The sequence below is a fragment of the Juglans microcarpa x Juglans regia genome, chromosome 2S (genome assembly GCF_004785595.1).
Source record: "Juglans microcarpa x Juglans regia isolate MS1-56 chromosome 2S, Jm3101_v1.0, whole genome shotgun sequence".
Taxonomy (NCBI): domain Eukaryota; kingdom Viridiplantae; phylum Streptophyta; class Magnoliopsida; order Fagales; family Juglandaceae; genus Juglans; species Juglans microcarpa x Juglans regia.
The window spans coordinates 13,117,470-13,134,687 of record NC_054597.1 but is presented as its reverse complement, the minus strand read 5'-3'; the positions used below and the strand labels follow the sequence as shown (position 1 = coordinate 13,134,687).

General features: G+C 34.2%; 1 protein-coding gene across 3 annotated transcripts; it reads right to left on the bottom strand.

Moving 5' to 3' along the window:
- Window positions 1-15,298: 15,298 nt before the first annotated feature.
- Window positions 15,299-17,218, bottom strand: LOC121252909 (putative dehydration-responsive element-binding protein 2H). 3 transcript variants are annotated; one of them, XM_041152749.1, is made up of 3 exons: window positions 17,056-17,218; window positions 16,921-16,961; window positions 15,299-16,061 (listed from the first exon to the last, which is right to left on the bottom strand). In XM_041152749.1, the coding sequence occupies exon 3, from the start codon at window positions 16,006-16,008 to the stop codon at window positions 15,400-15,402; it is 609 nt and encodes a 202-aa protein (XP_041008683.1). In that variant the 5' UTR covers window positions 16,009-16,061; window positions 16,921-16,961; window positions 17,056-17,218; the 3' UTR covers window positions 15,299-15,399. The 3 variants fall into 3 exon arrangements, with proteins under 3 accessions (XP_041008683.1, XP_041008684.1, XP_041008685.1); XM_041152750.1 differs by having other exon boundaries at window positions 16,921-16,951; window positions 17,056-17,203; XM_041152751.1 differs by lacking the exon at window positions 16,921-16,961 and having other exon boundaries at window positions 17,056-17,215.

Below are 17,218 nucleotides of genomic sequence, written 5' to 3'. Positions count from 1 at the left end.
TATTTCTTTCATCCGGGCATAAATGATACAATAACAGCCTGACTAATGAGTTGCTTGCAAGTATAGTTGGCCATTGCCAGTGCCACTAGAGCCTAGAGGTCATAAAGGCAGCTGCCCTACACTTTCCCAATAAACACAAATTATTTATGCTTGCACGTATAAAAATTGAAAAATGATAGTATGATTATTAAATGTGTTAATTAAATGTGTTTATTCATATTTTTTTATTTTTTATTTTTTTAATAATTAAGAAATTGGCTAATAATAAATTTATTTATTTATTTTTAATAATTAAGGAGGTTAAAAAAATATTTTTAAAAAAATAAAAAATATTCATTTATTAGTGTGCATATTTAATATATACGTAGGCACTCTAGCATAACATAGTATTATCTATAAAAGTTTGTCGTGAAAGGACAGCAAATCTCTTACTGACAGTACAAGAGATCTCTAACAATTTTGACTCTCAAGTTTAGGTAAATTTGATATTTGAAAAAGATAAACTTCCCAGCAAAATTGCAGCTGAGTTTTTATTTGTTTTGTTGGGTGGTTCCAGTACTTTTTATCAGTGGTGTGATTGGAGAGGCAGATACGAGTTTTTAAACAACGTGTCCCCATTGACCACAAATACGTTGACCGAAATGGTTGAGTACTGCTGTAAATTTCAAACAAAACTAACTAGTGACGATCATATACAGCAAGATTTTTAAGGCCCCCCGCGTGGTTGATTGATGGAATTCAAATACAGCTCGATCGGCACGGAAAAACATTTGGTTGTTAGATTACCACTCAATTCAATCGTGTTTATATTTAAATCTCTTTTAATATTTAAATACTTAAATCATTAAAATTTCGAATTGAATCAAGCCGTTAAAATATTATTTTTTAATATTATTATTATTTTTACATTTAAAAAAATTAAATTATTTATTATATTTTATATTAAAATTTAAAAAAATTATAATAATAAATTAAAATAAATTTATTTATTAAACGAAATCTAAAAATACATTTAAATGTTGAAGTAAGTTGAGTTGATAAAATATTATTTATTATTATTATTATTATTTTAAAAAAAATTAAATTATTTATTATATTTTGTATTAAAATTTAAAAAAATTATAATGATGAATTAAGATGAATTATATTTCCAAACAAAATCTAAATCTCAACTTACTACTAATATTATTGATAAAGAACTCAACTCAACTCCATCCACAGCCTCAATTAACTATTATATTTCTCTAGTCTTTAGGCTAGATCTTCTGTTCGATGAATCTTTCTTCTTCTTCTTTTAGCTTCTTTTTCATGTTTAATTAATCTGTTATGAAGAGTCGTAAAATACTTAAGCCTGCAGAGAGCGACAATATTATAGCTAGGGTGAATTGGCCAGACCATAGAAAACATGCTCTAAATTAAAGGATATTCCACACATGAATACGAATAACGCTCCTAGACATTATAATTTTCCGTGTAGGGTTCTCATCGACACGTAATGGACACGAACTTCAGCTTTACTGGAAAAAGTGAACAGAAAGCAAGAGAAAGTAGGACAATGCAAACAAGAAAATCCAATTAATACTTCCACGGAATCTGTTAATTACACCGGTACCTCACTCATTATATTGTTTCTAGGTCAATATGACACCCCTTCACGTTGAGACTAATAGATGGAAAATTCTATAAAAAAAATTTGGAAAAAAAAAAAATGAGTTGAGTGTTTGTATATCTCAAGACATAAACATAGCTCAGTGAACATCATTCCTTCTTCTGGTAACCCGAATGTAGCAAAAAACAGCAGCAAAAATAGCAGTGACAAGACCCCCAATGATCACACCCCCACCAGCAACAGATTTATCAGAGTGGTGCTTTCCCAGCCGTCTGGCCGTCGAAGGAGCTTCAGCCACTTCGGAGTCTTCCTCACCCTCTGATGACTCTGCAGCACTAGAAGCAGGCTGATCCGCAACTCTAGGCACAACCCCAAGCATCCCAACCTTTTTCTGAACCTCTACCCCAAGTGGGTTTGACTCTAAACCCTCAGATTTTTCGGCCATGGCTTCGACCCCCAAGATTAATGCCATTATAAAGCAAACCAGACCAAGCCTACCCATGTTCTAAACTGTCTGCAGCATACAAGTTCAAGGGCTTGACTCAGTTTCAGATATTAAGGTTTAGACAGACAGAGGTGTGTGCTGGGAATCTTCAGGTTACAAATGGGAGATGAGTTGTGGGTTGGATCGAAGCAGTGTATATAAAGGGAAATTGATGGCTTAGCTTTTTGGGAGTGAACGTGTGGTTTGAAGATGAGGGGAAGGTTCGTCTGGGACCTGGGTGCTGTTGGGAAGCGGGTCCCATGTGCCATAAAGAGCGATTTATGAGAGGGGGGAGAGGAGGAGTTTAAGGACAGTTTTGGCTCCGACGAGTTTAGTTAAAGTGTGTCAGTGTCTGTATTTCTCGTAAAATCTGAGCAGGTGAAGCGTTTATGGGGAGACACCTGTTTTGGCTACTCAATCCTGAGCAGGTGAATCATTCATTGGGAAACACCTGTTTGGCTACAAAATGACAAGGAACTACAACTGGATTCTCTCCTTTCCTATGCTGTTGTGTTGGGATTTGATATACGCCGGAGTTGTAGCATTGGGATTCTGATATCATCATCAACAACATTATTTATTTTTTCCTTCTTTTTTATGATTTATGTAATTTTATAAGTAACAGTAATTTTATAATTTTTGTAATATTTTTTAGTTTTTATAAGAAAAAATAGTTTTGTTGGCTCATTACAAATTGATGGAAATTTATATAATTTTATATGATATATTAAATTATAAAATTATTTTTATTATAAAATACATCTAACATATGAAGTGTAGGACTTCTTTTCACTAGACTAACAATTGTGTTTAAAGTTTTCTTTTTTTTCTCTTTTTTTTTTAGATATTTTGAAGCTTAAATAAATAAAATGCTACAAATGTAAATGACCAAATGAAAAAAATGGTGGGAAAGGCTTTAAACACTCTTTTTCAAAGCCGAATTATATGGTAAGCACCAATTAATCCGAATTATCAATTCCTTTTTATTTATTAGCCCTCCAAATTTTAATCCTTATCAAATGAGAATTTATTTCCCTATTTTTTGGTTTATTAAAAGAGCGCGTATATATATATTAACCCTGATAGAGCAGAAAGAAAGATAAACACTGCAGGTGGAAATCATGTAATCCACCATGAAAAGGACATTCTTATTATTTAAACATAAACTCTTTAATTAAACTTAGGTGTTCTAATTTTTAAACTAAATATAGTAGAGTAATCTTCACTCCACCCTCATTTTATCACACTCCAAGTTGAGTAATATGCATCGTGGCTTTGATTAAAGTAGAAGATTTGTTCAATTTTCTTAAACTAAATGGTGAAGAATAAAATCAATCCTTGGAATAAGAGGCCAGTCGTTTTTCTTTTATCGATATGTAAGAGTTCAATTAAAATACATCACACCAATTTCTTGTTGACAACTTAATTAAAAATTAAAAGTAACATTGCTTGTAAGTAAAATAATCATCATACTAGAGGTAAAGGACGTAAAAATGCGTTTCTCTTTCCATTTCTCTCCTAGCAGTTTCTCTCCGTTGCCACTCCTAGAAAGTTTTTTTGTTCACCGAGGGGAGGGGGGTTGATGCTTCGACTCCACCCACCTCCCCCCTCACCTTTATTTTCGTTTATTTTCGTTTATCTGTATTTTTTTTTTTTTTAGTTTTCCAGTAGCATCATTCATCTTTGTCTATCTGCTGCTTCCCGCAACCTAGGGTGGACACGTGCCCCTTCTTCAGTTTCTCCGGGTGCCGATCGTCAATCTGGCAGACGAAATCTGCCCATCCGTGTAGCGCGTTCGCCTCATGCGCGGCTTATGCTGCGCGTGATCCTTACGCGCTGATGCGTCTTGGAGAACACTTTGTCACCACGCACGACAGTTTCGAGATCTACAACTTTGGATTTTCCAGATCTGACTATTCTCTTCACTCCAGTTATGACGCGTGGCCTGCACAAGCTGCCACCACTAGCAATGCCCCCTCGCCAGTGATTTGTCACAATTTTCAGTTGCTACACTATGTTTTCGCTTTTCCTAACCAAGAATCGAGTGAAAGTGGAGGTAATAGTTCCTTCCAGCCAGTCCAAACCAACACGTTGCAGCACACCCCTTTGTACTGTACAATTTTATAGTTTGTTCATCAAACTATTAAACAATCGTCACCAAGCGGTCTCCCCTTGTGGGAATTGGGTGGGAGTCAATCTTTTGGCTCTGATCACCCACTCTGTTTTTTTACTTTTGTGTTGTAATGTGTATTGGCTTTGGAAAGACTATAGAGGACTCTCACCCCACTGAACTTATGTCTTGTATCCATTAGTTTATCTCTAAATACTTCACTTGCCAAGAAAAAAAAAAGATGTAAAAGATGTGTTTCACACCACCAACCATACAAATGATCTACAGCAACAAAGGGGTGGCACTGTTCTCACTAGGGAGACTCCAATGCTTAAGTGAGTAATAGTATGAGAATAAATGTATGTAAAGATCAAGCGAACTGTTTGTTACCTCTCATAGGTTATTTATAGAAGGATAAGGATATGGCGTATCCTTCATGATCCCTTGTGATCTGGTAAGGATATCTCCTGCGTTATAGGAGTTATCCTACTTAGGATGATCATGTACAACTGTGGGTTATATTTCCAACTCTTTGAGAGTTATCCGCCACGTAACCACAATTACGGGCTAAGCTTTGGGCCTGTATGACTAGGGCGATCCAAGTATCCCCTCCAGTAACCCCACTAGTTTTCTTTATGCTGGCACATGAGAAATTTAACTTTCGAATTTTATATGACTGTTGCTCACCCCACTAGTGCAGAAGTGTGCGCTTGTACTTTCCCTTACCTGTTGGGGTCTATGATAGTGAGTATGGTCGACCTTGTAGTCCTCCTTTTTTGGGAGGGACATGGCTTACATCAGTGGTAACTGTTCCTGCTAATTAAATTATTTTCAAAAAAAATGGCAGCCGTCGGAGTGTGCAGTCACCCTTTCGGATTCCCAAGAATCCTCATGATTACTCTTCCTGCTCCTTCTTGATTCCCTTTGTTACTGCAGATCATCCTTATAGTTGGTGGTGTGAAATACGTCCTTTATAGTGGTAACGTATGTGACTAAGAGGACTTATATATTAGAGTTATACCCAGATCCATATCCAGGTATATAATATGGTTCAAATATATGCTTAGATTAACTTGATTATAACTCCTGTAAGCATTTTGCTTTTTTTTTTTTTTTTGACATCAAGCATTTTACTTTACTTAATTATATAAAGTCCGATATCTGAATACTATGATTGCAACCGAATATATACTTATATTTGTCAAAAACTTGTTTTGAAGAGGATTACAAACACAAAATAATATCGTTTCATTTATAAGGTAATTTTGTTTAAAATGTAAAATCCAATATCTATATTTTATAATGAGGGCTGCTACAGACACAAAGGGATCTCATACATTGATATGGCACATTGTGAGTGTGCCACGTCTCCCCCCAGCCCCCTCCCTCCCCACCTTTTTCTTTCTTTTTCCTCCCCTCTCTCGTGCGTCTCCCCTCCTCTCCTCCTTGTTTCCCTCTCTGCCTCCGCCCTCACTCGTGCGGTTGCGTGCACGGCAAGGTCACGGCGCTGCCATGAGCTCCCATGCCCCTCCGACTGGCATAGTTTGGACTGCTAGCAGCTTCTGCGGACCCTGAGGTGGTCCCTGCCCACCATAGCAAGCACGGAAGAAGGTAGAGATAGAGAGGAAAACGAGGAGGAGGGAAGGGGAGACACGAGAGATGGGAGAAAAAAAAAAGAAAAAAAAAAGGAGGGGAGGACGGGGCACCACATAGTGTATGAGAGTTTTTTATAGAATCTTTTTATATCATTTTCGTTTTATAAGAATATAACCGTACCCATATCCAAGCTGTATGGGCGAGCTAGCACAAAAAAGGTGCCCCATTTTCTCTATTATTTTAACTGGCAATGAATGTAAAAAACCAGGCCACCTCTTTCCATAAAATGATACTTTCGGTTTGAATTGAAAGCATATACAGTTGGCATAACAACTAGAGCTTGGTAAGTATAGCTGACTACTCATTCCCGTTGTGGGTCTTTTCATTTAATAGGGTTCAAAATTTTTAAATTGATGAGTAATGTTATATTATTATTATATTTTAATCATAGTATATAATACATTTATTATTATTAAATAATAAAAAAATATGTAATAAATAATTATTTAATATTAATAAATATGTCACATCATATTTAATAAAATAAAAATAAAATAGTAGTATGATGTATAAAATTTTTCTAAACTGATACATAACGTTTGGATTTTGAGTTGGTCTAATTAAAAAAAAATATATACCAAATCGGTCGGCACCAAACTTAATTGAAAGAATTTCAGTGATATATTTAATAAATAAGTAATACTACGTATAATTTAAGTAACGGTGGAACTAGCAGTTTCTTTTAGAGGGACCAACATTTCTAGCATGACACATTTATGTAAAATAAAAAGAGATTTGAAAAATCTTAAAAATATAATTATATATAAAATTAGATTTCGATAATTTACTACATATACAAATAGATAAAATTCTTAAAACACAACATATATGTTTCATATTTTTGATGATAATGTTTTATAAAATAATATTTATTTATTATTATTTTTATAAAAGAATATTTAGAATTTACTTTTTTATAGGAAGAATAAAATGGTCTTTTAGAAGATTATTTTTTGAAAAATTCTATTTACAATTTCCATATCCGGGAACTACTTTACACTCTCTACGATACTTTTAATTTAAATGAAACAAATCGTTTCATTAAAATAAATAAATATAAAATTTATATAAAAAATAAAATTAATTTCATAATATTAGATTACACTGATCTTTTTAAAAGGAGTGAGACAGGTGAAAAAATCGAAATCTCATTTCATAAAAGAAAGATATTAGATTAAAGTACCCAGCTGGGCCATCCATCCACCAACACCAAACTCACCCAAAAGTCAAAAGTTGCTAATTCTTCAGAGACTTTTGTACTTTTTCAGAAGGATCCAGGTGGCGGTGACAATCTTCACAGGCCAAGGACGCGGGAGACTTTAGACCGCCGACTTCTTGTAGTTTGTCTCTTTCTCGTATGAACACAAAGTGAACGATGAATTCTTTTATTTATTTTATTTATTTTTGAAATGTCAAGAATTCCATCACGTACTCATTTCTCGACGTCGAATTGAATTGTAATTCCTTTAAATTAAAACTCAACTCATTTTAATTTATTATTATAATTTTTTTTTTAAATTTTAATATAAAATATAATAAATAATTTAATTTTTTTAAATTTTTAAATAATAATAATATTAAAAAATAATATTCTAATAATATTTTATCATCTCAATTCAGTTAACATCTAAATGCAGTTAGATTTGTAAATAAGAAAATTATTCACAAATTTTACACATTTTCTTTAAATACTATGGATAACATAAAAGATTCATTTTTTTTTAATAATGGATCATATTATTTTTTTAAACGGAATCCACAAAATTTACACGTAATATAATTATATTTAACATTATTTACATGAATATCGTAATTTCAACCCAATGAGACATGAAAATGATTTGGCTTGCCCGTATCAAGATAGAGTAAATAACTGACGTGGCTTGCCCATTAACCGTCAAAATTATTTCTATTGCCAAGAGATCAAGGCTTGGAAATTGAAAATTAGGATCGAGTTTGGAATGGAAAATGACCGATTTAATGGATTGAGTGATCAATGATATTTTAATTTAAATATTTTAGTATTAATTTTAAAATATATGATTTAAGCATTTAAAAGCATGCAATTCAAATACGTGACCTCAATTGTTTTAATATTTATATAAAATATTCTCGCTTACGAAAAAGGATAAATACGATTAAGTTATAAGGTCTATAGTTTGTTTATCAGATTATAGAAAAATCGTCACTAAGCGATCTCTGCTTGTGGGAAATGGATGGGAGCCATACTTTTAGTTTCAGATCTTTTTTTTTTTTTCTTTCGTGGCGTAATATATTAGTTTTGGAAAGATTGTAGGAGACTCTTATCCTATTAAATCTTATATCTTGTAACTGCTAATTTATTTATAAATGTTCTACTTTGCTAAAAAAAAAAAGGTCAATGGTAGTAGTTTGTGCATAGTCACAAATTTAACATAAAATATTTATTATTGAATTGTTTATTATATTTTATGTAAAAATTTGAAAAAATTATAATAATTAAATGGTATGAGTAGGAGATGATTTTTGTAGCAGACCAGTACTAAGAAATTTCTTTGTCAAAGGAAAAACCTTCAGGCCAAATGGGTGCCAAACGTGTATTTGCACCAACCAATAAGAATATACCACGTAGCCATTTCATGGGAGAGTAATATGAAGTGAAATATACTGGATCCCTCTCCCTCTCCCTCTCCCTCCCGAATCAGAGTTCATTTTGAGTTTTTAATCAAACACAAAATTACCTCTCTCATTCTCTCATTCTCTCTCACTCTCCCTCTCGACAGAACCCATTGGTACGATGGAATCCATCTGCGCGACGGAGCCAGCCTTCTCGAGCCCCATCTGCTCTTCACTCCACCACGCCGAAAGCCCCAAAAAATAATCTTCAGGTTGAAAGGTAAATAAAATTTGTTTTCCTTCAATAATCTAGCCTAATGAAGCCAGTCTTCTTTTGTGTTTGTTTTCTACTCCTTTGTAATTGTTTTTTTATTCTTTTGCTTATTGCTGCTACACCGTCAATGACGTTGCCGTAGAATCTCGTCCATCCTTTTCGGTTGCAATGGATTGCTTTCTCCTCTAACTGTTCATATCATCGGCTCGTATATAGTCATCTTTAGACAGTTAAAAGTTTCAGTATTTTGTATAGTTTTTTAAAAGGAATTTAAAAATGAAAGGTTGTTTACTGAGAATTTGAATAAAACTTTTATGAAGGGCGTTTTATTTTAAATTATGGTGAAATTTTTCTTAGTTTAATTATTATTTTTTTCTAATCTATGCAAAAGTTTTTCAAGAAATGAGTTTTTCAGTCTTTGAAAATGGTGTTAAATACTAAAATAGTTTTTTGATATTCTTTTATTTTTAGTTTCTAATTTTAATTTTTTAAAGACTATGCTTTTGGTGTTGGGTCTTATCTGGGTCTTACACTATGTTCAATCAAAATGGAAGAAAGATCTTGTATGCATCTTTAGGGTGAATTAATGCTCCTTTTCACTATAGCGCGTCAATCCAACTGACCAGCACCTTATATTACCTCTAGAGCAATTATTCATATTCTTATGCTACTTGTTTGGTTGCTGACCAACATAACTTGCTACATAGATTTTATCTCAGGGCTCTCTCTTATCTTTATTAATGTTTTGTCCTATATTGTATATAATGCTGCATTTTATAATGTTGACTAGCTTCTGAAATTGTATGATTAACTGCTTTCTATTTTGTTGAGTTTAAGTGTAGTAGAATTGTCAATTTAGAAAATCTGGGTGTTTGTTTGGAGTTTACACTTCGGAGCAGTCAAAATCTGCAATAGATAGTTTGCATTAAAAAAAAAAAAAAAAAAAGTGTTGAGTCTGCTTCAATCTAGTGGTCTCCATTTTTTAAAAATTTTGTGGTTGTGTTGGTTGGCCATGTTTTCTAAATGTGATGCTCCAGCACTATTTTGGAATTGTTCTTTTGTTTCTGATCTGACATAATTTCATTTTTTAAATGTTTGATTGTAATGTTTGATATATAAAGGTTAAGTGAATGATGAGTACATCAAGAGATCATGTTGAGATTGTAGACAGTGATAATTCTAGCGTCGATGAAGTTGAGATGATCGTAGAGGATGGTCAAGTTGAACAAAAAAGAACATGCCCAAAGAAGGCCATACAATGTCATCTTCATATGTGGAGCCGTATGTGGGGCTAGAGTTTGATGACGTAGAAGATGCACTAAGTTGCTATAAAGCCTTCTCCAGACGAACTGGTTTTAGCATTCGAACAAATCATACTCGGTTGTCAGGCATAGACAAATCATTAATTGGTATAGAGTATGTGTGTTCAAGAGAAGGATTCCATCGGAATCATTCTAAACTAAAGAGAGAGCAAGACCCGAGACTCCAGAAACAAAGTGTGGGTGTAAGGCAATGATGACAATAAAAAAGAATGGAGACAAATGGGTTGTGTCGAAATTTGTACTCCAACATAATCATGAGTTGTTGACACGTAGGAGTATAAGTTTACGTCGTGGGCATAGACGGGCAACACCAGCGCAAAAGAATTTAATTGATATACTAAATGAGTCGAGGACACCAACACCGAAAATAATGTCTGTGTTGAGTAAGGAGTCGGGTGGTGATTATAATGTTGGTTGCATTGCTAAGGACTTTCAGAATTATTTGTGCAATCGACGAAAGCAACTTCTTGATGTGGGAGACGCACAAAAGTTATATGAGTACTTTTTGGAAAGCCAACGTAATAATCCAGTGTTTGTATATTCGATCCAAGTTGATGCAGATGGATCAATGAGAAATTGTTTTTGGGCATATGCGAGATCAAGAGCCGCATATCAATATTTTGGTGATGTTGTTATATTTGACGCTACGTACCTAACAAATCGCTACAAAATGCTATTTGTTCCATTTACTGGAGTTAACCATCATCATCAATCTATCATGTTTGGATGTGCGTTATTGATAAATGATACAGCCGAGTCTTACACATGGTTATTCAAAACATGGCTAGAAGCGATGCTTGGTCATGCTCCCTCTACAATAATAACTGATGATGATAAGTCAATGACTAAGGCCATCGCGAATGTATTGCCCAATACAACTCATAAATTGTGTTTATGGCATATCCTACAAAAAGTTCCTAAACATCTAGCCCATGTTTATAATAGATATGCACAATTTAAACATGATTTTAACCGCTACATTCATGAGACACTAACTATTGAGAAGTTTGAGTTTGAGTGGACTGAAATGTGTTTGAAGTACAAGTTGGAAGAAAATAGTTGGTTGCAAACTATTTATGTTAAGAGAGAAAAGTGGGTGCCTGCTTACTTGAGATTTACATTTTGCGCTGGAATGTCCACAACTCAACGAGGTGAAAGTATGAATAAGTTTTGTAAAGACTATATTCGTTCAAGTATGATGGTAAGTGACTTCGTCCATCAATATGATAAAACTTTAAATGCTCGTTATCTAAGTGAGAAAGATAAAGATGTGAAGACAAAAACACGAGGCTTATTTTGAAAACTTCCACCTGTATAGAAGAGGAAGTGGCCAAGCTTTACACGAGAAAATCATTTTTGATCTTCCAAGATGAGTTATTTAATAGCCAACGGTTCAAGGCACGCAAAATACGTGAGGAAGATAGACGAAAAATTTATTTAGTGGGCATTAATGGGTATGAAAAACCGACATATGAAGTAGCACTTAGAATGGAGAAAAATGTTGTTTCTTGCACATGTTATAAATTTGAATTTATTGGCTTCCTATGCCGGCACATCCTGCAAGTTTTGACAAAAAAGGATTGTTTGGACCTTGTGCAATCATATGTGTTAGAGAGGTGGACGATCAATGCAAAGAGTCGCATGGTACATAGGATATGTGTCGATGAGGAGCCATTAGAGACTGTCCCAACTGCATTAATCTTGAAACATTATTTGGTGAGACAGTTTTATATAGTTGCCGAGATGAGGTCACTATCTATTAAGAAATATGAGCATGCTTGTAGGGGAATAGAGACTATTCATCAAGAGCTTCTCTTGATAAATGATGATGATGATGATGATGGTGGTAATAGGGAGGGACATCCGGTTTAGAGCAAAATAGTTTCAAACTTTTCGTTGCAAGATCCTCCAATCATTGTATCTAAAAGAAGGCTCAAATCATTACGACACAAGAACCCAAAGAAAAATGCACCAATGAAGAAGCGACGATGCAGAATTTGTAAACAAGAAAGTCATGTTAGAACTAACTATCCTTCACATCGGTAATTGCCGACATATTTTATTATGTTCCTTGTATGACCTTTTAACTTGATAAAATAATTTTTTATAGGAATATGGGCGAGTCAAGTTCAAATATATTACCTCCAGACCTGGCCTTTATGTCAACAACATTTAATATGTACAAATACTAATTTTATCTTATTTATTTTATATTTAAATGTTTGATTTGATCACTTCTTGTCACCCCTTTGTGAAATTATTCTTGGTTTGTAAGAATATGCAATTCCCACAAATGTCAGGAAATGAAGAGCATGGAGCATCTTGAAATTTTCAGTTTTCACAAGAAGATTAATTACCGGGCAGCTGATTTTTTGTAGCCATTATACAAGTTTTGTAGGATTGTTGTAATCTAGATTGTTGTAATTATTTGTAGGCCGGTGCTAGTTTCCACCCTTTTTACTAGCTAGATGTTTTAGTTTTTTTCATCGATAGGCTCTAAAATCACATGATGCCGTGCATGATGAATATAATAATATTGAAGTTTATGTGTGACTCGAAATATATATACATTAATGTGCTAGATCATGACTTCCTTAGAGAGAAACCGACAAAGAAGCAAGACAAAACATCAGAGTAAAGTGAAAAAAATTCATGAGGCCAATTTGCATACGAAACCTCGTCTCCATTCATCATATAATATTTAAATAGTCTTTTACAAAAACTGATCTTAAAAATAAACACAACTTGTTCCGATAAGTCAAGTACATTTTAATGTAGCATTAAATGATTAACAGAATACAAATGCTCATAAAATTTACAACTAAGCAATACCGCAATAAATATAATGGTCGTCCAATACTTTTTATATTGTCCGACGTCTGCATTTTGGAGGGAATGCCGCAATAACATAGCGGTCTTTGTCCCGAGATCACTTCATCTCTTGCCCTTATAGACCATAAGCTAGATATGATGTCTCCACTACTTTCCATGCAAAAAAAAAAAAAAATGAAACACTGCATCAAAGATTGCAAAATCAAATAGCTAAAACAGCGAGTACCAAAACGGCAATAATAACATTTCACATTTTGCAGTCCTAATGAGTAATCTGGATATATGCTTATCTCATGACATCATGTTGTAATCTGGATTATTGCCAGATATTATACTTCTACAACTCTCAAACAGTCACAAATTTTATAACTCCATAATTTGTTTGTGCTATTTTGAATTTGGCATTAACATTAGGCTTCAAACCAGACAAGCCTTGCCCGAAACATTCCTAGAGCAAGCCTTGGAGAAACATAATCAGCCCACAAAAAAATTAAAATTAGAAACTGAAAAGAAAAGAATATCAAAAAACTATTTTAGTATTTAACACATTTTCAAAGACCTTTCATTTTAAATTCTTTTTAAAAAGAGAAAGTCTACTTTCTCTCCCTAATTTGACACTTCTATTTGACCCCTAGTCAAAATTTATTTTTTTATTTTATTTTTTTTTTACTTAGTGGTTAAGGAAGTGATTTTAAGTATATTGGTGTATTTTTTTTATTTTTTAAATATATTTAAATATGTTAAAAAAATGTGAAAAAAAAAAAAGTTAATACTACCCAGCGGTCAAAATGGGGCGGCATAGTAGCCGCCTCCTTTTAAAAAACTATACAAAATATCGAAACTTTTAGCTGCCTAAAGATGGCTCTATATACGAGGCGATTATATGAACAGTTAGAGGAAGAAGCAATCCATTGCAACTGAAAACACTGGACGAGATTCAACGGCAATGTCGCCTACATTGTTGAGAAATGGCAAAAGAAAGAAATCGATGGTGTAGCAGCAATAAGCACAAAAAAATAAAAAATAAAAAATAAAACGCGAAAGAAGTCTGGCTTCATTAGGCAAGATCCAAATTTTATTTACCTTTCAACATGTAGATTTTTTTTTTTTTTTTTTTTTTTTTTGGGACTTTCGGCATGGTGGAGTGGAGCACAAATGGGTTTTGTCGTGCAGATGGGTTTTGTCGAGAGAGGTAATTTTATGTTTAGCACCCCAGATTCGAGAGGGAGAGGGAGAGGGAGAGAGAAGAAGAGAGGCGATTCTGTGTTTGACTGAAAAATGAACTTAGATTTAGGAGGGAGAGGGAGTGGGAGAGGGAGAGAGAAGTGATGTTTGGCTGAGACTCGAAATGAACTGGGAGAGAGACGGAGAGAAGTAATTTTTCTGACAAGCTGCAGTGCATTTCATTTTATTTTACTCTTCTATGAAATGCTTACATGGCATATTTCTATTGGCCAGTGTGAATACCGTTTGGCACCCATCCGGTTTGAAGCACAACTCTTTGTCAAAACATGAAAAGTCCAGAGGTTAATTTTAAAAGTAAAATCTGTAAGTTTCAGTGAATTTGACTTCGAAACACACTGCCTCATCGTTACTAGGGGTGTAACCGGTCCGGTCCGGTCCGGTCCGATTTTGGACAAAATTTAAGACCGAACCGGTATGTACCGGTTTTTCATTTTTCAAAACCGATTACGCCCCGGTTACCCTCCTAAACCGGTACATCCAGTTTTACCGGTTTCCGGTCCGGTCCCCTTTTTCAGTTTTTTTTTAAATGTAAAAAACATATAATAAAATATTACTTCTTATGATAAAATATTATTAATAATTTAATATATATATATATTATGTTTAAAGCATATGATCAATTAAATTTTCATTTTTAAGATTAAACTTTTATTTTATAAATTATAATAACATTATTTTATATATAATTATATTAATAACATATGATCAAACAAATTATAAATGTTCATATTTAATATTAACATTTTATGTTATAATTTATAAATTATAATATAAAATTATTTCATATATGATATATAATTATATATTATATATAAAACTTATATATATAAATATTTTGTATAATATATAAAATTAATTTTTATATATATATTTTTTCTAACCGGTCCGGTCCGGTTCCGGAAACTACGGAATCGAAACCAGACCGGTTCTGGCCGGTTTTCATAATATAGAAACCTGTTCCGAACCGGACCGATTTAAAACCAGACCAATTGGTCTGGTCTGGTTCAGTTTTCCAGTTTAAATTTACACCCCTAATTGTTACACACCAACTGTTGGCTAGATTAGAGAAATACTGCATCAGAAAACGTCAGATATCAAATGATCACCTGATTAAAGAAGTCAGATCAAACCCACCCAACCTAACTGACAGAACAAAGAACAAAATATTGCCAACAAAATATATGTTTTTTTAAATCAAAATCTATCCCTACCAAAGTACATATGTTATAAATTCTTGCCGTCACCCAAGTCGAAATATGAAAATAATATACATCATAACACTGAAGGAGGCAAAGAATTCATTCTTGATTCAAATACCCCCTCATCCTGCTCTACACTTGGGGAAATAGAGTTCAGGTCAATGCCCTGAGTTGGACAAACTTCAGATTCGTTTGATGTTGTAGTGCACTCGGACCCAGCAGGAGTTGCCACTGAAGACGAACCTGATGGTGTCATTGCGACTAAAGAAGAATCCTTGGTACATTCCTTCGAGAAACAGGATATCTTAATGTTGGGAAAATTGAGGCGGGCACTGGAACCATACATAGCTCTTGCAGCTTCATCATAAGCAAGTGCAGCTGCAATGGCAGTAGGAAAAGTACCTAGCCAAAGTCTACTCCCCCTGTTTGGCTCCCGAATTTCTGCGACCCACTTCCCCCATGTCCTCTGCCGAACACCTCTGTAGTTACATCGCGAGTTCTCTGGGCCTCCCTTACCTTTCATACATCCCTTCTTCGAACCCTTGGCAGGGATTTTCCGAACTGGTTTATCCTCATTGTTGGAAGCATCGAGTTGATCATTATATTCTTTCCAGTTCGAAAGTATGGAGGCCAGGGATCTAGATCCATCCCCTCTAGTATGAGTTTGATCCAACTTAATCATGCAAATTGAAGTTAGAAATGAACAGAAAAACCAAAAGAATTTCGTCGATTACCCTGCAAATGTTAGAAAGATTGACTTTGATTTTAGAACAGAAAACATTAATCATAAAACTAAATTGACTTAAATAGTTATCAACAGGCTAAAACTACAAATTAAGAGCAGATCAATAACCAGGGGATAAAATCCAAAGACAAAGGAGAAGCTTCCCTGCAGCAAACTGGCTCAATGGAAAACTACCAGTGTAAAATCGGGCTACCACACACTTGTAAAATTACAGAAGAGCTTAAGCTTGTCTACACAAAATATATTACCAAAATTCTAATTGCCTGAAGGGTGAACTTTCCCTTAGAAGAGAGAAGTACCTTCATTTCAATATGAAAAATTTTCATAAGTAAAACAAAGAATGCACAACTGATGCATGTGTGCAAAATAGATACGCAAATTGAAATTTAGCCTGTGCAGGGTAAAAAAAAAGTAGAATTGTACATAACTCCAAAAAAGGAATGTTTTAATTGACCAAGCCCACTCCTTTAGGTCCACTCCAGAAAAGGGGAAAAACAAGCCAAAGACAAAGAAAGGCTACTGGACCAACGGGTACCCCAAGATATGAATGCAGAAGCTCCCCCAATGAACAAGAGAAGCAAGAATGAAGAGCAAGATCACTAACATACAGCTACAAATAGCAACCCCAAGAAATAAACTAACTCAAACGTAAGCTTAGAAGCAAAATCGCACACTTCCAATGATGTAGCATTCTAAACATCAATCTAGGAACCACAATGTATCATCATTCAGGCGTAAACAACAACATAAGATAAAAGTCCATACTCAAATTTTGAACCCAAACTGATCTTTATGCTAGATCTGGCTCTAAAAGGAACAAATTTGAAAAGATAGAAATAAAACCGTTACCTTATATTGCCACTGAAGCTCAGGGCAGAGCCTAGATTGTGCTACAAGAAACATATAAAGAAAAACCATTTTAGGGTTGGGGCTTAGAGAGAGAGAAAGTGATAGAGAGCGAAGAACTAAAGGGTGCTTATATACCTCGTGGCTCCGACTGAGTTCATCGGAAGGGGTTGGGGGAGTCTTGGATCTGGACGATGGAAACTACATGTCGAAGCAACAGAATTTCAGAAATGGAAAACCCTAAAGATACCGACTTTTGCAGATTTTTTTTGTTAAATGCCGCCGCCGCCAAACAAAAGAA